The 26,756-nt window shown below is 47.0% G+C and overlaps 1 protein-coding gene across 1 annotated transcript in view; it reads left to right on the plus strand.

The window, feature by feature from the left end:
• The window catches only part of LOC147663835 (E3 ubiquitin-protein ligase TRIM21-like), a gene marked incomplete at its 5' end in the record, with an annotated part of 120,714 nt that overhangs the window by 31,159 nt on the left and 62,799 nt on the right, over positions 1 to 26,756 (plus strand). Inside the window, one exon of the mRNA XM_086950168.1 lies at positions 4,043 to 4,069. Within this exon, the coding sequence (XP_086806294.1) occupies positions 4,043 to 4,069 (27 nt within the window). The remainder of the gene's footprint in view (positions 1 to 4,042; positions 4,070 to 26,756) is intronic.

Below are 26,756 nucleotides of genomic sequence, written 5' to 3' on the forward strand. Positions count from 1 at the left end.
AATGCTGACGGAAACCTGGCTTAATGACTCAGCTACTCCCTGCTTGGACCTCTTAATACTTCCCAACTATGACATCATTAGGCTGGACAGATCCTCTGGGCAAGGTGGAGGCATTGCATGCTTACATCGGAGCAATCTTTCAGTGAAGGTACTTCAGACTGGCCTCCTGCCGTCCAGTGAATACCTATGCATTGAAGTGACTGGGGGCAACAATCACAATCACTCCTATAAACTGCACACATTTTACCACCCCCCTCGCGACAACCTTCCCTTCACAGAACAGATCATGGACATTAGCTCAGCTATCGTAGACTCCCACGGCTCCCAAATCTTCCTGTGAGACTTCAACCTCCATTGGAATGATGTAAGTGATAGGGTGGTTAATAGCCACAAATACTTCCTTCTTGACCTTAACCTAATTCAAATCTGTGACAGCCCCACACATATCAAAGGAGCTACCTTAGATCTCGTCATTGGTAAACCCAACTCCCTTTTCCTCGATTCTATCCTCCCGTGTGATTGGACCGATCACTATTGCATCACCTTCCGTATCTTGGATTTGGTAAGAACAAATAAAGCCCAACCCAAGAACCCTAAACAGCTGAAAAGATGCCTATGGAATGTCAACCCGCTTGAGCTGACTGATCTCTGTGATAACATCCTGCACTCTCCACCAAACATGTCGGATTTCTACGAACGTACGGCCCATTATAATCGTGCAATGCTGAATGTCCTAGACTCGGTCGCCTCATTACAGCTCAAAAGAATCCCCTCCACACGCTCCAAACCATGGTTTACCGATCGTCTTAATTTAGACAGGAGAAACCTAAAATTCGCTGAAAGGTTGGGGCGGTCCAATCCATCCCTTGATCATCTGCACCATCGAAGATCATTGAGAAGCTCCTATAATAAACACATCAGATGTTCTAAGGACACCTTTTTCAGAACTCAGTTAGACCAAGCAAAAAACCGTCTCAAAAATGTGTTCGAACTAATCCAGTCCCAAGCCAACAGTCATCTGAACTCTGAATCACTGGGTCTAGGGACATTGCCCAATTGCGAAGAATTCGCAAATTTCTTCATAGATGAGACCAGTAAGATTGAAACAGAATTACGATCGGCCTGTAAACACCTGTCAATCAGCCCACCTACCCCCCTACTACCATCTAGTACCGATTGCATGGTCCTGACGTTACCACATCCTCCTTATTTTACCCCATAAGCAATCATTGGACATTGAGCAATGGTTGAATCAGCTTTCGGCTCTTAACCACAGACCTCACCTCGTTGACTCTGCATCCTCGCTTGGCATCATTCTAGACAAGAGTCTGAACATGCAAAAACACATCAGTTCCCTCACCAAAGGAGCAAAGCTCAGCAGCCTTAGCTCAAACCTTATCTCCCTGCTCATGACTTAAAGGTTGTAGTGCAAGCATTGGTGATCTCAAAGCTGGACTTTGGCAGTGCTACGCTGTGTGGCCTGCCTGAAGTGATAACGGCTCCCCTTAGGAGTACCTTCAATGCTGCAGCCAGGCTCATTACGGGCACAAAAAAATTCAACCACATCTCTCCTGACCTGCTAGCTCTGAAATGGCTCCCCTATGAAGCTCGGATACAGCTAAAAATTGCAAGCGTGACTCACAAAGCAATCCACCTCAAGACCCCGATGTACCTCGCTCAGAAATTGGAGCTCTCATGTGGTTCAAGAACCTTTAGAAGTGCCAGCACCATATTACTCAAACCACAAAAATTCAAGAAAGAAAAGACCTATAATTGATCATTTTCAGGTATGGTGCCAAGGATCTGGAACTCTCTTCCCCCCCGAAGTCAGGGTGATCCCTTCCTATGCCCTGTTCAAATTAGAAGTTAAAGAGCTTTTGATGAAAAAATATCTGCCTCAGACCCCCTTCTCCACTTGACTCGAACTATTTGACGCTGCTCTGTGCTCTAGATGATATGTACTTGGGACTGTTGGACATTCTAAATATTTTTACCTGTTGTGATGTTTATTTATGGGTTCCATGTACTCGTACTTTTGCATTATCTGTAAAGCGCTCTGATACCCTCTGTGGTCATGTTCGCGCTATATAAAACTTTAAAAATAAAATAAATAAGCCGTCACAAGTGCAGTTAGCTTACAGGCAATAGAGTCAAGATTTGAATGGTTCAGCGGGTGCTGTGGCGCCTGGGCCAAAGGTTGTCATAACTCCTCTAAACACCAAATATTGCTATATTTTATTACTAAACAGGCAGTCACAAATGCAGTCTTGCAGGCACTAGGGGCATGATTTGAATGGTGCAGCAGGTGCAGTGGCACAGAGCCGAAAATGTATCAGACCTCCTCTAAACACATAGTATTGCTATTACATCAATTAGTTCTATTATTTCCCGCTTTCATTTAATGTTTCAAAATATTAATATTACTTACCTGCACTATACTGCTAGTAGCAGCACAATATATTGCCTTTTTGTACATAAACAAGTCATAACACTTTAACAGACTTTCTGTAACTTATACTGTATAATAAGCAAAACCTAATGCATTTACCAATGCTTGTTTTGTGAATGTGACTGACCGTCAGCATATGAAATGTAATGATGGATGCCTTTCTGCCTGAGCCTCACTTGTAGTAAAGACTGGGCAGACACACCCTTGGGGTACAGGAGTGATGCAGTGACGTTGGTCTTGTATTGTGCAGTCCTTCACATCAGTGGGTGGTGCGGGGGAGCGAGCAGCAATGCAGCAACTAGATGTATCCTCGGCCATTGCAGAGAGAAGTCCTGTGTGTGGCCTTATATCACTCAGCCCAGACAATAGTAACGTTTCCATCTCGGCACAAAGCGGGATGGAATCGGAAGCTTCACTGACCTCACCGCACACTGTGATGATAGGGGGATGGCAGACTTCAGAAAACTCTCCATCACATTTTGTATTGCCAGGCTCTGCCCTCTTGGGAGGAGAGCGATAGTAGTGCCATGGAAGTTATGTGGGTGCAGCTGCGACCTCTGGTTTGCTCACTGCGTGGCCATGCGTGGCTTGATAAATCTAGAATAACAGAGCGTAAATCACTGTGTGGCGTTACTCTGCCCCAGGGAGGCTTCTATGGCTGGAGTATAGCCTAGCCTCCCCAGATTTTCATTACTGGTAGACCTGGTAATGTCTCACCAGGTGAGGCGTAATGAGGAGAAATATCTTAATTTCTCCTCGTTACTTGCATTCTGCAGCACACATAGAAAGAGGAAAATCTCTCCGAGTATTGTTTTTGTGCAGGAAGTTTCCCTTCCTGCACAAAAGCAATCCTGCTTACGATGCAGACAACCTTGCACCACAGAGCACTCGTGCACCTGCATTGGGACCAGGGAGCACATGGTGCAGCAGTACAGGGAGAAGACAAGAATGCGCAGTATAATGGTAAATTGTGTGCATTCCTGCCCTTTCCCTATCGCGCAGCCCAGCAAGATGAGTTGCGGGAACGATGTACCTTATCCTTAAGGGATGTTGATGGTCCCCCTTCCAGACACTTGTATATGATGCACAGGATCTTGAATGACATTCAATTGATTTATTTGTTGGCTTCAAAACTTTACGAAAATTAGGACCAAGATAAGCCCAGATGGTGCTACAGCAATGCCCAAGGACAAAAACAGCGCATGCAGCACGGCTGCCAGCCAGGGTGGCAAGGATCACCCATGCATCGGCGTGCAGAGAATTGACGGCGCGTCACTGCCTAGGATGTTAAAGAGACCCGATGAAGTTAAACAAGCCTCTTGCTGATCCGAATCTTACTTTCAGAGTTGGCGGATATTTATTTACATGGGGCAAAAGTCTAACAGGGATTGGGATTTGACTAAGGGATAGGGAGCAGTTTGAGTTTGGGATTGAAGCATTGGTAAGGGTAATTGCCTTTTTTAGTGAATTAAGATTTCAGAACATTTCCACATAAAATATATTTTTGTATAGTAAACCCCGTTTGTAGATCCAAATTTGTGTATTTTCCATGTGTGTTCATTACTCTTTTAATTTCCTATATTTTTCTCCTAGACTTGAGATGGGCCCGCCGCTTTGCAGGTAACTATAAATGGTCCTTCTTTTGGTTTACTCTCTTTCATTTCTTCTTGTTCTCTGATTGTTTTCATGGAGTTGAATCTAGTCTCTCTGTGCATTAATTTTATATAATTCAATTATTAACAGTGTGCAGCATGTCAGAGAGTCTCTGCTGTTAGTCAGATGGACTCTTTATTTTCTTTCTTGCTTTGGTATTATTCATGCTTTGGCAGTAGAGCTCATCAGAGCACACATCAGCTCTTTGGGAGAGAACAGACAATGGGCACTGCTGCAGGGGCCTGTAACTCTGCTGTGGTCTGTGCCATTGCTGGGTTTTTCATTGCTTCTAGGATCTGCACCGCTCTTGGGATCTGCACCTCTGCTTGGATTCTACTGCTGCTGAGGTCTGTATTCTGCTGTGGTCTGTGCCACTCCTGGCATCTGCACGGCTTCTGGGGTCTGCACTGCTGCTGGAATCTGCATTGCTGTTGGGATCTACCCCACTGCTACGATCAGTAGTGCTGCTGTGGTCTGTGCCGCTGCTACAATCTTCAGCGCCTTTGGGATCTGCAGCACGGCTGGTATTGGGATCTGTAGTGCTGCTTGGGTCTGTTCCGGCTTCTGGGGGCTTCACTGCTTCTAGGATCTGCGCCACTGCTGGGGTCTGCAGTACTGCTGGGATCTGTACTGCTACTACATTCTGTGCGCTTCTTGCTGGATTCTTCGGTAGCGCTGGGATCTGTAATGCCGCTTGTGTGCGTGCCCTTCTTGCTGGAGTCTGCGGTAGTGCTGGGATCTGTACTGTTGCTGCTGCAGTCTGTGCGCTTCTTGATGGAATCTGCGGTAGTGCAGGGATCTGTACTGTTGCTGCTGCAGTCTGTGCCCTTCCTGATGGAATCTGCGGTAGTGCAGGGATCTGTACTGTTGCTGCTGCAGTCTGTGCCCTTCCTGGTGGAATCTGCGGTAGTGCTGGGATCTGTACTGCTGCTGCTGCAGTCTGTGCGCTTCTTGATGGAATCTGCGGTAGTGCTGGGATCTGTACTGTTGCTGCTGCAGTCTGTGCGCTTCTTGATGGAATCTGCGGTAGTGCTGGGATCTGTACTGTTGCTGCTGCAGTCTGTGCGCTTCTTGATGAAATCTGCGGTAGTGCTGGGATCTGTACTGTTGCTGCTGCAGTCTGTGCGCTTCTTGCTGGAGTCTGCGGTAGTGCTGGGATCTGTACTGTTGCTGCTGCAGTCTGTGTGCTTCTTGCTGGAGGCTGCGGTAGCGCTGGGATCTGTGGTGCCGCTTGTGTGCGTGCCCTTCTTGCTGGAGTCTGCGGTAGTGCAGGGATCTGTACTGTTGCTGCTGCAGTCTGTGCCCTTCTTGCTGGAGTCCGCTCAACTGCTGATGCAAATTCCTTTCTACGAAAGTTAGTAGATATGTTTTCGCGTCCATAACCCCCCATGGGACACATCCTTATCGTAAAGTACACATAGTGCTACCTAGTGTTACTTTCGGGCTACTGACCAACACTATTCAGGAGTTGCTCTGGAAACTAAGATACGAAATAACACTTGGCACCAGGTGTGAATCCCATTTTTAACACAATCCAGGTGGGAAAGTGTTAGGAAATCTGCCCATAAACATATTTAAACTGTCACACAATCAGTGGCGCTGTCCTATTTGTTAAATGGTATTACTACTCAAGGAAACCGTTTTAGACAATTGTCGAATAACAAAACATAGAGGGAGACAAGAATAAGGTTCTAAACCAGTGCCTTTCAGTTTGTATGCAGCTCACTGTGCTATAGTGGAAGGATTGTAACTGATGAACTCCAACTAATCTCTGTGACAAAAGCAATAACCCAAAGAGTTATCCACCTGAAATACTGATCTGGGTTCTGCATGTTATACTTTCAGCTTTGCAGCAGGAACATTAACCCTACATGCTACTTTAGCACAAGTCAAAAGTAAGACTAGACAAAATGTCTCCAAGTGCATTCACCAACATGACGTTTAAATTATCCTCTGAAAAAATGCCATGCACACAAAGATCTTCGCAGCTACTCTTATCTCTCTTCTGCCTGTCCTGCAAAGAGTGCCCAATTGAGCTTGGTGTGTGGTGCTGCGGCACCGGTTGCACTGCCCTGAACCAAATCTGCCTGCTGGGGTCTACAGCGATGGTGAACTCTGCACCACGGCTGGGGTCTGCACCAGTACTGAGCTCTGTATTGCTGTTGAGCTCTTTACTGCTGCTGGGATCTGTAGCACTTCTGGGTTCTGGAGCATTGCTGGCATCTGAGGTGCTGCTGAGATCTGTACTGATGCTGGGGTCTGTAGCACTTTTGGATTTGTAGCACTGCTGGGATTTGTAGCGCTGCTGGGATCTGTAGCGCTGCTGGGATCTGTAGCGCTGCTGGGATCTGTAGCGCTGCTGGGATCTGTAGAGCTGCTGGGATTTGTAGAGCTGCTGGGATTTGTAGAGCTGCTGGGATTTGTAGAGCTGCTGGGATTTGTAGAGCTGCTGGGATTTGTAGAGCTGCTGGGATTTGTAGAGCTGCTGGGATTTGTAGCGCTTCTGGGATCTGTAGCGCTGCTGGGATCTGTAGCGCTGCTGGGATCTGTAGCGCTGCTGGGATCTGTAGCGCTACTGGGATCTGTAGCGCTGCTGGGGTCCTTATCTATCGCCCCCCCCGGGCCCTCCTTCAAAACTCTTGGACACAGTAGGCGATGCGATGAGTGACTTAACACTCAGGTTCTCCAATTTTTCTGTATTGGGTGACCTTAACTTGCACCTTGAGTCCCCAAACGATCCTGGGGTTAGCTCTTTTATGGACACTATCGAAGTGTTAGGCCTTACTCTTGTGAACCGGGAACCCACCCACCAGGCAGGGCATCTATTAGATTGCATCTGTTCCAATTATCCTAACCTGACAGCTAAATCCCCTCGCCCTCAGGTATGGACAGACCATTTTTTAATCCCTTTTAACATAGTTGGGATTTCGAAACCCACTATAAACCCTTCAAAGTGTAATAACAAACTTAATACTAAAACTATCCCGGATTGGAAGTCATTAGCCAGCAGACCTGACGTTATCGAGAAACTTTAAAATAGTATGCCAGTCCTAGTCGATCTTACCTCGACAGACAATCAGACCTTTTGTGACTGGATTGCTGGAGCGGGTACTTTGCTAAAATCATCTAGAAATGAGAACCTTAAACCCAGGAAGACTAAAAAGAACGCCCCTTGGTTTTCAACAACCTTAAAGCTTGAACTAGGTGAAGTTAAAACACTGGAACGGAGGTGGCGTTGTAATTACGACACCGCTGCACGTAACATCTATATAGCAGCGAGAAGGAAGTATCATGCAGGAATAAAATCAGCAAAAAAAACACACTATCTACAGGCCATATCTATGGCCGGCCAGGAACAAAAAGCAATCTTTAAGATTGTCAAAGATTTCATGAATCCTTCAGCTCTATCGCAAGATCTCTGTAAAGCGATATCTGATTATTTTGATAATAAAATCCTGGCTTTCACGAAGACCTTTCCATCAGGGGCTACTGCAACGATGGATGTTGAAAAGATAGTGGAGACAATATCTTGCCCCTGCTTTGATGATTTCGCCCCAGTGTCCTTGGAGGAAACTGCTAAAGCGATTTTAGCCAGCAAATCGGGATCCCCTTTCGATCCCTGTCCCCCTCCAGTGCTGCATCTTCTAATAGAGATGGTTAATCCAATGATCAACAGGATTATTAATTCCTCTCTAACCACGGCAAGTATCCCTAACGATTGGAAACTTGCAGCTGTTAAGCCTCTCCAAAAAAAGGTCCTTGCCGATCCTACCACCCTCTCCAACCTGCGCCCGATTTCCTTGTTACCCATTCTATTCAAACTGACTGAAAAGTTTGTCAATAGTCAACTGACTAACTTTCTGGAGAAGAATAACGTTCTCCATCCTAATCAGTCAGGATTCCGGTCAGAACATTCTACCGAATCAGCCTTACTCTTTACTGCAGAAACCTTAAGGGCAGCAATGGATCAAGGAAAGAAGGCCGTCCTTATCCTACTTGACCTGTCGGCAGCCTTCGATACGGTTTCACATAACATCTTAGTGGACCGGTTGGCTGCCGCAGGGGTAGGAGGACAGGTTTTGGCATGGTGTAGGAGCTTCCTTACCAACAGATGCCAAATAACAGTGCTAGGCCCATATCAGTCTGAGGCTAAAGACGTCAGCTCAGGGGTTCCTCAGGGCTCTAGCTTGAGCCCTGTTCTTTTTAACCTATATATGGTACCCCTGATGAAACTGATCGCGTCATTCAAGATCAGTTCTATTTCATACGCTGGCGACACCCAACTGATACTGGTGTTGGATAGGGAGCGGCCAGGTGCCGAGGAAGATCTTAAAGACTGTCTTGCAGCAACTTTTAAATGGATGACTAACAGCCATTTAAAGTGTAACGCCGGAAAAACCGAGATCTTATCTATAGGGAATCACAACCTTTTTTCCCCAACAGTGTGCTGGCCAGCGGATGCCGAAGTGCCCCTCAATACAATTGCATCCGCCTGCAATTTGGGCATCAAATTCGATAACCAACTATCTTTTAAACCCCAGGCTGTAGCAGTAGCAGGCATGTGCTTTCAAATCATAAAAGCACTAAGGAAGTTCTTTGACCTTCTCCCACTATCTGCGAGGAAAACAGTCGCAGTGGCCTTAATAAGTTCTAGGCTGGACTATTGTAATGGACTATACGTTGGAGCTAACAAAACTGTTCTCCACAAATTACAAATGGTCCAAAATGCGGCAGCCCGCCTTGTACTGCGTCTGCCCCGTAAGTCATCAGCCTCAGCAGCTCTAAACACCCTCCATTGGCTGCCAATAGGTAAAAGAATCTTGTTTAAACTTCTTCTAATCACCTTTAGGGCATTTCACCAACGAGGCCCAACCTATTTATGCAATGGGTTTAAAAGATATCATCCAACGCGGTGTCTGAGATCTGCAAGCCAGAACTTACTTTCTCCCCCTCATTTCAAGCTGGCCACAAAGGGTGGCAAATCCCTTTTTGTACTGGGAACTAAAGCCTGGAACAAACTTCCTCTTTTCTTGCGGTCATTCTCTCAAGAAGCCCCCTTCAGGAAGGCATTAAAAACCTCTTTGCCTGACGCCACTTGTAGGACCTTAGTGTAATGTTTGTGTAGAACTTAGGACACCCCTTTCCCTTTCCAACTTCTCCATCTGAGTTGTGTGAGCGCCAAGATACTCCTTGGAGTGTAAGTCGCGCGTAAGAAATGTCCCTTACATTACATTACATTACATTACATTACATTACATTACATTACATTACATAGAGCTGCTGGGGTCTGTAGAGCTGCTGGGGTCTGTAGAGCTGCTGGGATCTGTAGCGCTGCTGGGGTCTTTAGCACTGCTCCGGGTCTACAGTACTTGTGGGTTTTACAGCACTGCAGGAATCTGTTGCACTTCAGGGATCTGCATGGCTGTTTGAGTCTGCACTACTGCTGATGTCTGCTCTGCTGCTGGGGTCTGTCCATTGTTAGGCAGTACACTTCTGCTGGGGTCTGCACTGCTGCTGGGGTCTGCACTGCTGCTGGGGTCTGCAGCACTGCTAGCCCTGTGGTGACTGGTCCATGGAGCTCCTGGAATGAAACTGTCATCACAGCCGTTAGAGCCCCTGGGCCGAATCAGAAAACATTTTTGGCTGCTGTTATTTCATATCCTTGGAGGTAAGTTAAGGCAGTGCTTGGTACAATCATCATCTACCACCATATTATGAAGGAACGTTTCTGGATGTCCCAATGTGTCACATTCATGTTTATGCAGATTTGTTGTGTGGTATTTTGTTGTGGTGGTGATGTGTTCTGTTCTTTGTGCTGCCTTGTTTTTGTGCTGCATTACTGCATTGCAATGTTATTGTGTTATGTGGTTGTTGTGTTGCATTCTGCTTTGTTGTGTTGCGCCATTGTTTTATTTTATGTTGCCTTGTGTATGCTATTGTGTTGTATACAATTTTTAAATGCTGTTATATTTTCAGACAAAAACAACACATGCTTTTAACTTTCCCATACTAAGCAACCAGCCACGACTGGCTGAGGTAGTAAAATAGCGCTTCTCCATGTCTTCAACAATTTCTGACACCAGTCAGGTGAAAACTGTGGCGGAGACTGCGTCTTAAATACGTACTTGCAGGTTTCACTCTATGGTATACGGCCCATCTCTCTACGGAGTTCTTTACTCTATCCTCTCCCTCTAGAGTTCCTCTCTAGCCTTCTACTCACCTTCTACTCACTGCATAACACCATACACTTCCTGCACTCTCTAAACAACCTTGCAGTGCCGCTGAGACCAGGGATGTGAGAGATGCTGCAGGACCCCCAGATATATTGAAGAAGTTCAAATGGACTATAGGCAATATTTACATTTATTGTGTTTTCAAACATGGCATCAGTTTGTTAGTTTTCCTTTATCTTACTCTAAAGCCTACATGATATACTTTAACCAGTGTACATGTGTGCATGAAAGGAGAAGGCTACAGTACTTCAGGGATTTTCTTCTCGTAAAAAAACTTGTTTTCAAATGTTTCACAAGCAAGCAAAAGCCACATTGTCACCTTGATACTTCACCCTAAAATGATATAATAGTTTTTGTATGGTCTAAACATATTAAGTTTACTTTCTGTAATACATACAATATAAAATCATGTTGATTTATTTCTCCATTTAACTGTTTCTTTTTAGGTCTCGCCTTGCGCAGCGCGCATGCATTGCTCTTGCAGAGGGCCTCTGGTGAGCACTGCAGACATTCAGAAACCTTTCTGAAAGCCTGTGCGTCTGCTTGTCAAATTCTATTGGCCTTTGCGTGTGGCTTTCAAAAATTGAAAGCCTAAAATTGGTCAAATACAGGTACATGTCCCGCCTTCTCTCTAAACGTTAACTCCCCTGGCCTGGCAGGGGTGGGGGAAATCATATCGCCAGACGCCCGAACCATGCAGTTTTCATCAATGGGCAAGAAGATTTAATGTCTATTTTGTCTGGCGTACTAGTAGACATTAAATCACATACATAAAACAGGCTGCAGGCACACTGGGGCTCACAGCCAACCAGAAAAGCTTGACTGGAGCCTTTGGAGGCTTCTGACTGGCTAGCAGCTGGGCTCTGGGCAGCGATTGGCTGAGGGAGTGAAACGTCACTCAGTCTCAGCAAGCTGTTGTTCGTGGCCGCCCCAAGGAAATTCATTCAGGTAAAGTAAAAAAATAAGCACTGCCATAGTGCTTGCCATAGCACTGCACTGCTAGAGTGTTCAAAAGTGTTCTATTTTACTCAGCTTGCAGATCGCTCTGAAATTAGAACTGGTGCGCCTGCTGTCATGGACCGTGTTGAAGAACCGGGCCTTATGGGTCTGGCGGCGCAGGGCACGCCTTAAATCTCCGAGTTCACCTGCCTTGTCGAACAGAGACACAAGACACTCTGTGGGGCGTAAAAAAACAGGTTTATTAGCTGCAGCTAAGAACAGTTATCCCAGAAGTACGTACAGCGTATATTCTGAGGAGACTGCCACTTTATTCCGTGGCGCACAATCTTTTATAGCACACATATTTACAACGTAACTCCTACCACATACAAAGCTAACCAATAGGAAAAGTTTGAAAACAAGTTATCAAGTGTCCTGAATACACCTTTCTTCCAAACCCTGTGTGTTGCCCCTACCCACAAGTTAATCAGTGCTAGTGCCTACAATCCAATTTGCAGGTGGCAGGACGTATTTGTGCGCCTCAAAGGATAGTTATGTAACAAGAGAATACAAGGAGAGAATAGCGAAGGCCAGTCGGATAAGATAAAGTAAGGAAAGAATAGGAGAAGCCAAATAGTCAGTTGAGACAGGGATCAATCAACCCAGACATGGATTAGTGGACTCGGCCAGACCCTGACATCGGTTTCGTAAACAAGGGCAGGGGTTACTTTTCAACAGAAGAGACACGTAGCAGCTGGAAAAGGCAAAACACTTGTTCGCCGTGCGGCTTGAGTGAGGGCAACACAAAATGGCGACGAGACACAAAAATGGCGGCCAAATACAGGACAAAATCGAAAATCGAAGAACCTCAGACCCTCCTTTTGCCATTACTCAGGCAAAACAAACCAGGGACTCAAGTTAATCTGAGTCGATGTCAATGGCCATGAGGTCCTCGAGCTGTTGCTGCAACATCATTCTAATGTTCTCTATTTTCTGTGACTCAGGCCTTGGGACACACATGGTGGCACAAAGACCACAGATGGCAGGGCCACATTGTAAACAAAGACCACAAGAGAAAATGATGGCCAAGACCATTCCAAGGAAGGTTAACACCTTCCATCCCCATGTGGACAGTAGTCCCCAAAACCATCCTATCACAGACCAATCTCCGGTGTCTTGGTGTATAGACTAGGAAATTACATGCAATTTAGAGATGGCTTGGTATACCGTAGGGGCATTATCAGGAATATAAATAAAGCAACTAGACCGATCAATTTACAAACTCCTCCACGATCTGCCAGAACAATGTCTAGAACCATCCGGTTCTGCAAAGTCATAAGGCGGTCCGCCTGAAGTTCGGCTGTTAGATTACTCAAGGCACTAGAAGTCACATTTATGGTAGCCTCAACAACACAAACTAACTGTCTAATGTTTCTGCTATTGGCCATTGGGCCCCAGAAAGGAAGAAACCCTTTAATAAAGTCACCTCCTTCTTGTCCTGCTGTGTCTTTGGAATTGATAACCCATCTGCCATGTCTTTTTCTATGATGACCTGAAGGGGCAGTGTATGTCGGAGGGAGAAGAAAAGCCACATAACATGTTCCTGAAAAGTAGGTCCGAAGCCACGTATAGGCTCTGTCATGACAAACAAAATATGTGCCTTGAGATGGCACTAACGGTGAGGAAATCTGGGGTGAATAGATGTATACTCGAGCAGAGTGGTCGCTCCCAGTGTCCCCTGCCGGCACCTGGTATTGTTGGACCTGCATTTCCTTTCTGGAATTACTTGTGATTATTTGACATTGCCCGCGTTTAGCCTGCTGCTCGCCGCTATTGCTACATTTACATATTAGTCATCTGTGTATCTGAAATTGCCCGCGTTTAGCCTGCTGCTCGCCGCTATTGCTGCATTTGCTTTTTGGTCATTCTGCATATTGGTCGGTTTGCGCGTCTGTTCTCCCCCCTCCGCCTCCATTTTGTTTATTTGTTGTTTTCGGCCTCGTGGACCCGCCCCGCCTCCCAGCTGAGACGCCCTCCCACTGGATAGAACAACGCTCTCCTACCTAAAGGCGCCGTGACTCACTCCTCTCACTCGAGCAGAGTGGTCGCTCCCAGTGTCCCCTGCCGGCACCTGGTATTGTTGGACCTGCATTTCCTTTCTGGAATTACTTGTGATTATTTGACATTGCCCGCGTTTAGCCTGCTGCTCGCCGCTATTGCTACATTTACATATTAGTCATCTGTGTATCTGAAATTGCCCGCGTTTAGCCTGCTGCTCGCCGCTATTGCTGCATTTGCTTTTTGGTCATTCTGCATATTGGTCGGTTTGCACGTCTGTTCTCCCCCCTCCGCCTCCATTTTGTTTATTTGTTGTTTTCGGCCTCGTGGACCCGCCCCGCCTCCCAGCTGAGACGCCCTCCCACTGGATAGAACAACGCTCTCCTACCTAAAGGCACCGTGACTCACTCCTCTCACTCGAGCAGAGTGGTCGCTCCCAGTGTCCCCTGCCGGCACCTGGTATTGTTGGACCTGCATTTCCTTTCTGGAATTACTTGTGATTATTTGACATTGCCCGCGTTTAGCCTGCTGCTCGCCGCTATTGCTACATTTACATATTAGTCATCTGTGTATCTGAAATTGCCCGCGTTTAGCCTGCTGCTCGCCGCTATTGCTGCATTTGCTTTTTGGTCATTCTGCATATTGGTCGGTTTGCGCGTCTGTTCTCCCCCCTCCGCCTCCATTTTGTTTATTTGTTGTTTTCGGCCTCGTGGACCCGCCCCGCCTCCCAGCTGAGACGCCCTCGCCCCTCCCCCCATCCATTTATGGCCAATGCCCCCACGCGCATCGTCCACGCGCTACGTACACGCCGAAGGTGCGCCAAAGGTAAGCCCGTCTAGGCCCGTCCGCGCCTGGACCGCGCCCAGCGCCAGACCCCCTGCCCCTCGCGCGGCCCAGCCCTCCCGCATTACCTACGATGCCGCCGCCCTCCTAGCCCTTAACCCCGGTCGCGCCCCCAACTGCGTTCAAGCCGCTCCTGGACACACCCATGGACCTTTCTCATGCTACTCCTGCAAATTCAGCGGCACCGACAACATCTCCACTACAACCACACATCAAACTCCCGATCCCAACCTCTTACAATGCATCCTTCTCAACACCCGATCGGTCCACAGGCACGCCATTGACCTATGGAATCTACTAGACACCCTTTCTCCGGACATCGCCTTCCTTACGGAAACATGGATGAACGCTTCCTCCGCCCCAGACATCACCATTGCCATCCCTGAAGACTATAAGATCACTCGCAAAGACCGAACCAGCCACACAGGAGGAGGAATCGCTATCGTCCATAAGAAATCCATCCGCATCTCAACCAGCTCTGACGCCAACCTCGCCAACTCCGAACACCTTCACTTCCAGATCCACATCGACCCCAAGACCACACTCAGAGGCACCCTCCTCTACAGACCACCAGGACCCCGCGCAAAATTCAGTGAAGACATCACAGACTTCATCACTCCACACGCGCTCCCCTCCAAAGAATACATCCTTCTGGGAGACCTCAACTTTCACCTTGAAAATATCAATGACCGCAACACCGCCACCCTCGTGGGCAACCTTGCCAACCTTGGACTTAAACAACTAGTCACTTCCCCCACCCACATCGCAGGTCACACACTCGACCCTATCTTCACATCCAGCAATCATGTCTCCTTCGGCCACACCACGGACCTCCTCTGGACTGACCACAGCTGCGTTCACTTCACCTACAACAAACCAAAACCCAACATCCACCTCCAACCTACCCTGCAAAGAAACTGGAACAAAATCACCACGGACCAAATCTCCGCATTGCTCCTTCAAAACTCCCCAGCCCCCTCTTCTAACGCCAACGAAGCCGCCGCTAACCTCACCCTCTGGTTATCCAACACCGCCGACACCTTAGCACCTCTGAAAAAACGGCAAAGCAAACCTGGCAGCAAGAAGGCCTCATGGTTCAACGATGATCTCAAGAAGTCCAAGAAACTCTGCCGCTCCCTTGAAAAGGCCTGGAAAAAAGACCCAACCACCAGCACCAAGATCGCCTTCAAAAACGCCACCCGCACTCACCACCAACTGATCCGAAAAGCCAAGAAAACAGCATTCAAGGATCGACTTGACAACAACGCCCACAACAGCAAGGAACTTTTCAACATCGTCAAGGAATTTTCCAATCCCTCGGCCAACTCCAACGACATCACCCCCTCTCAAACCCTCTGCGACTCCCTAGCATCATTTTTCCACAACAAGATTGCAGACATCCACAACAGCTTTGACAACCAACCCGGAAATCAACCCACCATACCATCTGCTGATCACCTTCCCCCCGTGAACATTCTCAACGACTGGAACCCAATCTCCACTGAGGACACCATCCGCCTGATGAATTCAATCCACTCAGGATCCCCCACAGACCCATGCCCTCACCACATCTTCAACAAAGCAGACACCGTCATAGCTCCGCACCTCAGAGACGTCATCAACTGCTCCTTCAACTCCGCCACCTTCCCGGAAGACTGGAAACACGCTGAACTCACCGCCCTTCTGAAAAAACCAACAGCGGACCCCACCGAACTAAAAAATTACCGCCCCATCTCGCTTCTCCTATTCCCGGCCAAAGTCATCGAGAAAGCTGTCAACAACCAGCTCGCCACCTTCCTCGAAGCCAACAAATCCCTCAACCCCTCACAATCTGGCTTTCGAGCAAAACACAGCACGGAGACCGCCCTCATCGCAGCAACAGACGACATTCGAACGCTACTAGACAATGGAGACTCAGTCGCCCTCATCCTCCTCGACCTCTCCGCAGCCTTTGACACAGTCTGCCACAGCACCCTCCTACAACGCCTCTATAACATCGGAATCCAAGGTAAAGCACTTGAATGGATCACCTCGTTCCTCACCGGAAGAACCCAGAGAGTCCGCCTTCCTCCATTCAAGTCCGAGGCCTCTGAAGTCATCTGCGGCGTACCACAAGGATCCTCACTCAGTCCCACCCTCTTCAACGTATACATGAGCCCCCTCGCGGCCATCGCACGCCAACACAACCTCAACATCATCTCCTACGCGGACGACACTCAACTGATCCTCTCTCTCACCAATGACCCCAGCACCGCCAAAACTAACCTACACGAAGGAATGAAAGAAGTTGCCGAATGGATGAAACAAAGCCGTCTGAAACTGAACTCAGACAAAACAGAAGTCCTCATATTAGGTACATCCCCCTCTGCATGGGACGACTCCTGGTGGCCGGAAGCCCTCGGAAAAGCACCCACCCCGACAGACCACGCACGGAACCTAGGCGTCATCCTGGATTCTTCACTCTCAATGAACAGACAAGTCAGCGCCGTATCCTCCTCCTGCTTCAACATTCTTCGCATGCTCAGAAAAACATTTCGCTGGATCCCCTCCGATACAAGGAAAACAGTCACCCACGCCCTGGTCACTAGCCGACTAGACTACGGAAACACCCTCTACGCGGGTACTACCGCTAAACTCCAGAAGAAACTCCAACGAATCCAAAACGCCTCAGCCAGGCTCATATTAGACCTCCCACGCAACGAACACATCTCTGATCACCTTAAAGACCTCCACTGGCTACCCGTCAATAAGAGGATCACTTTCCGACTGCTTACCCACGCACACAAATCACTCTACGACATCGGACCAGACTGCCTCAACTCACGACTGTCCTTCTACACCCCCTCCCGCCAACTACGCTCTTCCAACCAAGCCCTCGCCACTGTACCTCGCATCAACAAGACCACCATGGGAGGCAGATCCTTCTCATACCTGGCTGCTAAAACATGGAACTCACTCCCCGCTTACCTTCGACTTACCCAGAACCACCTAGCGTTCAGAAAGCAACTTAAAACGTGGATATTTGACAAGTAATCATCCTCCCCTTCCTAAGCGCCTTGAAACCCTCTGGGTATGTAGTGCGCTATACAAATCCTATGACTTGACTTGACTTGACTTGTATGGGAACAAACACTCTTCTCCTGTTGGGCCTAACATTTTGTCCATTTATCTGCAGACATAAATTACCTCGGTGAGGTACGGTCCAAATTGGTGGGGATCCTCTTTGTCTAGCCTTATCTGTGAGGCTGGTAACATAACGAGTCACGTTCCAACCATCGTACGCTCGTTTCTCATCAACGGGAATCTTACTAATTTCGGCAATTCTAGCCATGGCCACTATTCCCTTTATCAAAGAACTGTGACTAAAATCGGCTCCACCACCATATGGACCACCAGGAGGATATCGAAGTTGATTCTGATATCTATTAGAAAACATGGCCAAATAAGCCCAAGCAGAACCTTCGTAGGAAAATGGAAGGACTAAATATGGCATCCCTCTCTATGTGTTATGGGGCATGAGCCCACATACCCAACAGTCAGTAGTATTGACTACCAGTTGATGCTGATGCAATAACTGAATAAATAAATTATTAAAGTATTCTGTTCTCCTAATTTGCTCGTGCTCTGGGAATGTGTGGAACTGATGCGGGGAGGCAGTATTAGAAGAAGACAAAGAAACAGAAGTAGGAACCGGTGCTTGCTGCATGATGTGTACAATCCTACTCACACCAGCCAATAAAATACATGAACATATTAAAATACATAAGGTTACACCACATGGACTAAACAACAATTTCTTATATTTACTTTTCATTTTATCATTCTTTTCCATTTTAACATCCATTCTCTAAAGCGGTGCTCACGGTAATCTTCCTAGATCACTTAGTTGTGATTATTAGCCGTCCTATGACACTGCAAGTCCTGCAGACCTTTTTCACTACTCAGATCACAGCCTAAGACACCTACCGTGACCCTGCAACTTGATGAATAGTGAAAAAGAAATGTCTCTCAAAAGTGTAACCAGAAAAAGAAAAGAGAAAAAAACTCAACTGTCTTTTGTTGATCTCGGTCTTAGGTTGTACCGAGTCTTATTAGGTACCGTTTGTTCTCGGAACAAAGTCTCTGAATTTACTGTGTTCAATCTCAAATGTGATGGTACAGCTTCTTGCAACACGTCGTCGTCTTCTTTCTCAGAGTTCGTTTGATCCAGGCGTGCACTACTGAAAGGCACAAATCGAGGAACCCTTTCGCCTTCACTGTCACTTATACCCTTACGGACCCACTGATCGAAAGGCAGAGGTACTCTCTTGCAGTGCACGCCATGGACCCAATTCTTCTTCCAAACGACCTTTACTGCTGTACGTGTTGCTAGCAAAACTTGCCGAGGCGGGCCCCAACGAGGTTCCAAATTCTTTTTCCTCTAGAAATTTTTCAGACAGACCCAGTCTCCGGGTTGGATGTAATGGCCTGGGTCTGCAGAAGCCTCCGGCAAAGCGTTTTGAACCTGTTGGTGAAGAACACACAATTTAGTGGTGAGGTCATGTAAATAGTCAATCAACATAGGATACAGGATATCGGAGTACTTTTTGGGTCGAGGGACTCCCCAGACGTTAGCCGGGCGTCCAAAAACAACCTTGTAAGGACTAAGTCCTAAGCGAGAATGTACAGCTGTTCTTGTGGATAAAAGTGCCAGAGGTAAAGCATCGGGCCAAGCAAGACCCGTGCTGGGCTGAATCTTCGCCAGTTTGAGCTTGAGAGTGCCATTATAGCACTCTACCAAACCTGCTGACTGAGGGTGGTTTGTCGCATGGAATTTCTGCCTAATACCAAGACCTGCACACACCTTCTGCATAATTTGGCCTGCGAATTCACTTCCATTGTCACTCCAGACAATTTGCGGCAAACCAAACCTCAGGAAAAATTCCTTCAAAAGAACTTTGGCAGTGGACAAAGCAGTATTATCCTTTAGGGGGTAGGCCTCTATCCACCTGGAAAAGGCACAGACCACCATCAGGACATACTTGAGGGTATTACAACGTTCCATATGAATGTAATCAATCTGCAATACCGCAAAAGGATACGTAGGGGGAGCAAAATGACCTGCCAGAGTTGGGGTTCCCTTTCCTGGATTATGCATCAAACAAACGATACAATGTTTCACCATGTTTTCCGCACATTTAGGGATTCCTTCATTCTGCCATACTGGAGCCAGAAGTTTGCATATTCCTTTCGCACTGATATGGGCTGGACCATGCGCCATAGTAACTACAGGCAAGTACATAGGCGTCTGGCAACAGCCAACGCTGATGTTCTGACAATTCCGTCCAACACCCTGTCGTGTCCAACATTCCCGTACTTTCTCTCCACTTACTCAATTCCTTCTCTGTAGCTTCTTCTTGAATCATTCTCACACTTTCCACTGTGTCCTCACACATTCCACTTTCTCTTATCGATCTTGCAGGGCCTGCAACACACATACGACTTGTAGCATCTCTCGCTGTTTCTTTCGCTACCTCGTCTGCAAAAGCATTCCCGCGACCCACATCATCAGTGATCCTTTTATGTGCACTACATTTCACTATTGCTATTTGGGTAGGCAAAGCAAGTAATTCCAAGAGGTCCGTCGCCAACTGACCATGCTGTATCTTAGTCCCATGGGAAGTAAAGAATCCTCTTTCCTTCCACAAACGGCCGAAACTATGAGCCACGCCAAAGGCGTATTGGCTATCGGTGTAAACATTCACTCTCTTTCCTTTAGCCAACACACACACTCTTGTCAGGGCAATCAACTCAGCTGCTTGCGCTGAATTCTGTGTAATGCGTGCTGTCTCCACTACTGTATGCAAGGTGGTAACCACATAGGCCGCAGTCGTCTCACCATTAGGAAGCTTGAAACAAGACCCATCCACCCATAGGATCCCATCCGGGTCCACGAGTGGTGTGTCTTTTAAGTCTATTCTACCTTTTGTTTCCTCCTCTGTACGGAGCAAACAATCATGCTGTTCTTGAGTATCTTTCTCTTCTGGGATAGGTAACAGTGTTGCTGGATTTAAAGTATTACATCGCTTGATGTATATATGACTAGCCAAAAGCGTCAGCTCGTATCCAGACAAACGGGCACTCGTAAGATGTTGTGTTTTTGTCCTTTTCAAAAGAGTATCCACTGCATGTGGTACCATAACAAGAGTGTTATCCAGTACCAATCCAGCATATTGCCGAATAGAAATCGCTGCTGCTGCTGTAGCTTTGAGACAACTTGGCAATGCCTTGGCTACTGGATCCAATGTAGCCGAAAAATAGGCACATGGCTACGGTTTGTCTCCAAATTGTTGCGTTAAAACTGACAACGCGCAACCTTCTCTTTCATGAACGTAGAGTGTGAAGGGCTTACTGTAATCTGGAGTACCTAACACAGGGGCAGAACACAAGGCCGTACGTAAGTCAGAAAAGCTCTTCTGACATTCATCAGTCCAAGGAAGAGGTTGGGTTGTGTCTTTCAGAGTAAGTCTAACAGAGTTTTAGCCAACAAAGAAAAAATTGGAATCCACTGTCTACAATAAGAGGTAATGCCCAGAAAGGCACGCACCTTCCTTTGTGTGGATGGTACAGACATTTGTGCGATTGCTTGAACACGTTCTGGGGTCAATCGCCTTCCCTCCTTCGACAAGAGATGACCTAAATAGGTAACCTCTTGGCGACCATATTGTAGTTTAGAGGGTGACACCTTGTGATGTAGATCAGACAAATAACGCAACAATAAAACAGTCACATCCTTACAAACATCCTCTGATTCAGCAGCATCCAACAAATCATCCACATACTGAATAAGTGAAGCGCCTGATGGTAAAATAAAAGCATCGAGCTGAGATTTCAAAGCCTGACTATAAATGGAGGGACTCTCACAATAACCTTGAGGTGCACGTTCAAATTGGAAACTTCGGCCCCCGAGAGAGAAGCCAAAAATATCCCTACTCTCCTCAGCAATAGGAATGCTGAAGAAAGCTTTCTTGAGATCAATAACGGAGAACCAAGCAGCTGAAGCAGGTATCATTGTGAGCAAGGCAGTAATATCTGGGACAACAGGAAACTGGGGGACAACAATTTTGTTGACCTCCCGAAGATCGATCACAAAACGATATACAGGAGGCTGAGAAGGATCAGTGCGTTTAAGAACAGGTAAAACAGGACTGTGCAAACATTTCCTCTTGTTTCTTCGACCACACCCTTCTGAACTAGATAATAGATGATAGCCAAGAGGGCTCTCTCACCATCGATGGAAATTTTATACTGAGGAATGCGTGGCAATTTAACATTAGGCTTCACAGTAACCACATAAGGTGGAATTTGAAGCAAACCAACATCATTTGGACCTGTAGCCCAAAGAGTATCAGGGAGAGAACGCAATTCAGGTGGGAGCTGATCCTTAGCCAAATACTTAGGAGAAACCAATTTCCTACCGAGAGTAAGATGTACACCAGAGGGGGAACAATACAATGTTGCATGTAAACGTTTCAACAAATCCAAACCCAACAAATTCTCACTGCAACCAGCCGTTAAAATGAGTGGCGCCTCCAAATCATAAGGACCAATCGAGATAGGCAAAGGGCAAGAAACCGGGTTACTAACTGGGGCGCCAGAGAATCCTACAGAAACGTTTGTTAAGCCAGACAAAGGTGCCCCAGGGAGTTTAGAGTGAATGATAGAGCTTCTCAATGCACCAGTATCCAAAAGAAATGGCTCTGTAACACCCAATGCAACAACTTCAACATAAGGCCCATTCTGATCCACTGGAACTGATACGACTCCCTTGCTTTGTCCATGGCTGTCCTAACTAGTATGAAAATCCTGAGTCTCACCGTCAACACAATAGTCGTCATTGTAATATTGCGCAGACTGAGTATTCTGCTGGTCAAAATAATTCATAGAATTCTGAGGGGGGAAGCAATGCTGTCCTTGAGGCAACGCACCTAGCCCTCTACCTCTAGGCGCTGATTGGAAACCACCACGACCTCTCGGTCCTGACAATCCACCATTACGCTGCAATAAAACCGGACAACTATTCTTAAAATGACCTTCCTCTTTACAATAGGCACATTGATTAGAACCTAGCAAAGGTCGCCGAACAAAAGGTTCAGGTTTCTATAACAACCTCTGAAACTGAGGAGGGTGTTGAAACTGGCGCTGAGCAGAACGAGGGGGATAAGCCTGTTGCAAATGAACCTTCGTTTTTAATTCTTTAGTCTTTTTCTCATGTTTATCCTTTTCCTCCTTATCCCTATTCTCGTAATACTGAGCAGTAGCTAATATTTGTGCAGACGAAGAAACAGCCCACGAACTTTCGGAGTCTTTCAACTTATGCGATAATTCTGAAAGTAAATTAAATACAAATTTATCCACGAATAATCGCTGTCCGCCTTCAGTACTCATATCCTGACCACTGTGGTCGATAAACGTCTCCTCGAAATGTGTAAAGAAATCAGAAACACTCATCTTTCTTCTGTTTACACGCAGCTAACTTATCCCAATTAACACGTAAGGCAGGCATCATAGTTTTCATTAAAGCGATAATTCTACCGGGCAATTGTGTAATCAAATCTTCGGGCTTAGCACCGCCTACTTGTGCTGCATCCGCGGCAGTTATAGCAGCCCAATTACCACCTATAGCTTGGTCGTGATCCTCTCTACGAATTCGAGCCCATAACGCTTGTGGGACTACATTTCCCATCAGCATATCGATATCAGCCAAATTCATAATACACGCATCAACAGTCTGGGACAGCTCTTTATAATACCCAGCAGGATTTTTACGAGGGTCCGGTAAAGACTGTTTAAGCGCCAAAACTTAAGATCATTTCCAGGGGACATGTACCCATATACGCTGGAAATGAGCAGCGACACCTGGAACATTGCCTGCCTGCGGAACCGCATCTCTCCATACTGGAGGAACTTCCCTCATAGGATAATGTTTTATTTTCTGTCTAACTGGAGGATCAAGTTCAAGAATAGTCTAAGAAAATAAAGACCTGAAAGTGACAACTGTCCTTACGGCGTCCTCAACCTCAGAACCCACAATGAGTCCTTTATCAAATTTAGCCTGTATGTCTAACAAACCCTGAGGAACGTCATCCAAATCCATATCCTCCCATCCCTTGACAAGGATATCACACATAACATTAAAAACTTATCTCTGCGTGGGAGCATTCCACTGCAGAAATGTGCTCATGGTATCGTGCACACTATACAGTGGACCACTCATGACCCAATTGTGAGCAAGAGATCCAACGTAATTCGCTCGTCGGAACCTGGAAATTGACTACGGGATTGCCTTCGAGACAGAGCAGGAGTCATGGAAAAAGACCCAAAGAGGGGAGAGAAGAGGCCTGAGACAGTATCGATCAATCGTTTGCGAGTTGTGGGAGAATCTGACAATAAAACGGGAGACAAAGTATTAAGCACAGCAGTAGAGGGGTCAACAGTTACGAGAGGAACCGAGGGTAAAGGAGACTGAGGTACTGAAGTCGGTGGCAAAGGAGGCGGGGTGGCAATACTGGAAAAGGCAATTGTGGAGGAGCCGGCTGAACAACAGGTTGCTGGGCAAGTGGTAACAATGGGGGTGCGTTAGCACCTGGTGCGTAAGGCGGAGGCAATCTCAACAAATGGGGCATTAAGGGATCTTCGTCAGGATCCTTATTCTGTGGAGAAGTAGGCAACACAGGGTAACATCTATCTATTGCCATACAATGCTGTCTTTCTGAAACTTCAATCGCTTGATCAACCTCATTTTCTTTAAACAGCTGGGCAGCCTACATAATCGACATACCTTGAGCTTTCTTATCTCTTTTTGCCTGTTTAATTTCTCTGTTTGGCTTCCTTACACCAGAGGCGGAAAGAGTCAAACATTGCCAGCCGGGCTTTACTTTTGAACAAAATTGCTTCTAGATTGTCTAATTGCCTGGCATGGCTCAAAGCTACCATTTTGTGGCCACTGCAAAACACCATCTTTCTGTGTGTATCGGATCCATGCTTTGTTAAAGGAAATGGGGCCAACACCATGTTTCGAATAGAGCTCATAAGTAGAAGTTCCAAACGGAGGAATCGGACAAGAGTCCTCCAGCCGGGAATCCCTAGTGCACCCAAAACAACAAAACTTTCTAAACTTGCTAAGGCCAGGCATCTCTGAATTCACTGGTCTGATTACGAACTTCAACGGGGTAAGGGCCAAATAACACAGCACAAACGTACTCACCCCTTGGCTTCGGCTATTGCAATGGTCGAATAACAAACCCAAAAACAAAACAAAGAAGTGGGCGCTACCCACAAATACTTAACTAAATGTTCTCTAACGCCAACAGAGGCCCGTCTATCGTCTCGCAATACCAGTCAACACCAAATGGGCCAAGGCAGGGCGGCAGTCAGGGCAGTAGTCGTCAGCAGCCGTCGGAAAGGAGTAGCCGCGCTGCAAAAGACCTTCGGTCCACTTCGACATACAGGGGTCGCTTGACGTGGTTCGCGAATCCTCTGGAATTTTCTTGCGAGGCTCCTCATGACCCTCAGGCTGAACCGCTACCACTGAAGCCGCTCCACGTTGGGCGCCAGTTGAAGAACTGGGCCTTATGGGCCTGGCTGCGCAGGGCACGCCTTAAATCTCCGAATTTACCTGCCTTGTCGAACAGAGACACGAGACACTCTGTTGGGCGTAGAAAACCAGGTTTATTAGCTGCAGCTAAGCACAGTTATCCCAGAAGTACGTACAGCGTATATTCTGAGGAGACTGCCACTTTATTCCGTGGCGCACAATCTTTTATAGCACACATATTTACAACGTAACTCCTACCACATACAAAGCTAACCAATAGGAAAAGTTTGAACACAAGTTATCAAGTGTCCTGAATACGCCTTTCTTCCAAATCCTGTGTGTTACCCCTCCCCACAAGTTAATCAGTGCTAGTGCCTACAATCCAATTTGCAGGTGGCAGGATGTATTTGTGCGCCTCAAAGGATAGTTATGTAACAAGAGAATACAAGGAGAGAATAGAGAAGGCCAGTCGGATAAGATAAAGTAAGGAAAGAATAGGAGAAGTCAAATAGTCATTTGAGACAGGGATCAATCAACCCAGACATGGATTAGTGGACTCGGCCAGACCCTGACATCGGTTTCGTAAACAAGGGCAGGGGTTACTTTTCAACAGAAGAGACACGTAGCAGCTGGAAAAGGCAAAAACACTTGTGCGGCCTGAGTGAGGGCAACACAAAATGGCGTTGAGACACAAAAATGGCGACCAAATACGGGACGAAATCGAAAATCGAAGAACCTCAGTGTCTAATGATATGTAGCTTGTGGCTGCAGAAAGCGCGGGGTCTCATTGCTGCTATTGGAGCATGACTGAGACAGCATAAAACGCGGGGCACAGTGCTGAAGCAGAGGCCCCACTAAAGCTGCAGGACTGGGGGATCCGAAATAAGATGAAATTCGACCCAGCCTGACCAAGGGCCTGGGAGAGAGACTGCCGATTGATCGGCCCGGAGACAACAGAGTATTGGAAACCAGCTGCAGTGGTCTCAAGCCTTAATGGCAAATTCGACTGCCTTAAATTATTGTTGCCTGACTGGCCATTAATCTGCTGCGTGCCACTGCCCCGAGTTTTTCCATTTATTTCCCAGTCGTCCCTCCCTTTGTGCACTCCCTGCTACTCTTCTCCTCGACATGGGCCAAGTGTTTCATTTCAACCCAACCCAGGGCCCATTTACCTGCAACGTTCAGAGTGGGTGGCAGTTTTTTTGAGGTGCGACAGGACGTGGACTGGGTGGAATATTGAGCATACAAGATAACCAGTGGTGGGGGTGGGTGGGGCAAGGGTGTATTGTTACCAAAGGAAAAAGGCAATAATAGGGAAATTAGCTGGAAAGCAGCTTACGAAGACTGAGTGTGAGAAATTTAAAGATTGCTGACTGGGTGGTTTTTGGTGCTGTAGGTTTTAAGGTTTATGGGATAGATAGTCGTTCTCGTGTATTAGCGTGGCCTTTGGAATAGTCTGTGAGGCGTTGCAGAGCAATGATCTTTGTTAGCGCAGGCTGGCCTGTATCATTAAATATGTTATTTTTACACATAACAATTCATGTCCCGCCCAATGGCTAAATTCCGTTTGAGTGTAGGATGGCAGTGACTACAGTTTAGCGCCCCTTCATTTTGTTCCTTCTGCAACAAAATGTTGCAATTCAGTGATGCACTCTACCTTGGGGGTCCGACCAGGGCCAGCGACTGCACTGGGCGTTGACTTAGGGGGAGGGCATCCTTTTTGAAAATGTGATCATTTTAGCACCTGCTGCCTCGTTCCTGGCCCCCAGCAACTTCCAGACATCAATTAAAATGTCCAGAGCAATCCCGCGATTAATCGGCTTCCCGGAAAGAGACCTGAGGTTTCTCTAGTGGAAAGTTTGACTCATCCTAAGGCAGTGCAGAGGGTTAAACTGCCTGCTGCTAAGAAAGTTTTGGTCAGGATGACCGAAACTCGGGATAAAGGCTGAAAGATCGGAATCAGAGCCTGAATATCCCGAACCAGCTGGCTCACGAATCGCGATTG

The sequence above is a fragment of the Lissotriton vulgaris genome, unplaced genomic scaffold (genome assembly GCF_964263255.1).
Source record: "Lissotriton vulgaris unplaced genomic scaffold, aLisVul1.2 SCAFFOLD_1778, whole genome shotgun sequence".
NCBI classification, from domain to species: Eukaryota; Metazoa; Chordata; class Amphibia; order Caudata; family Salamandridae; genus Lissotriton; species Lissotriton vulgaris.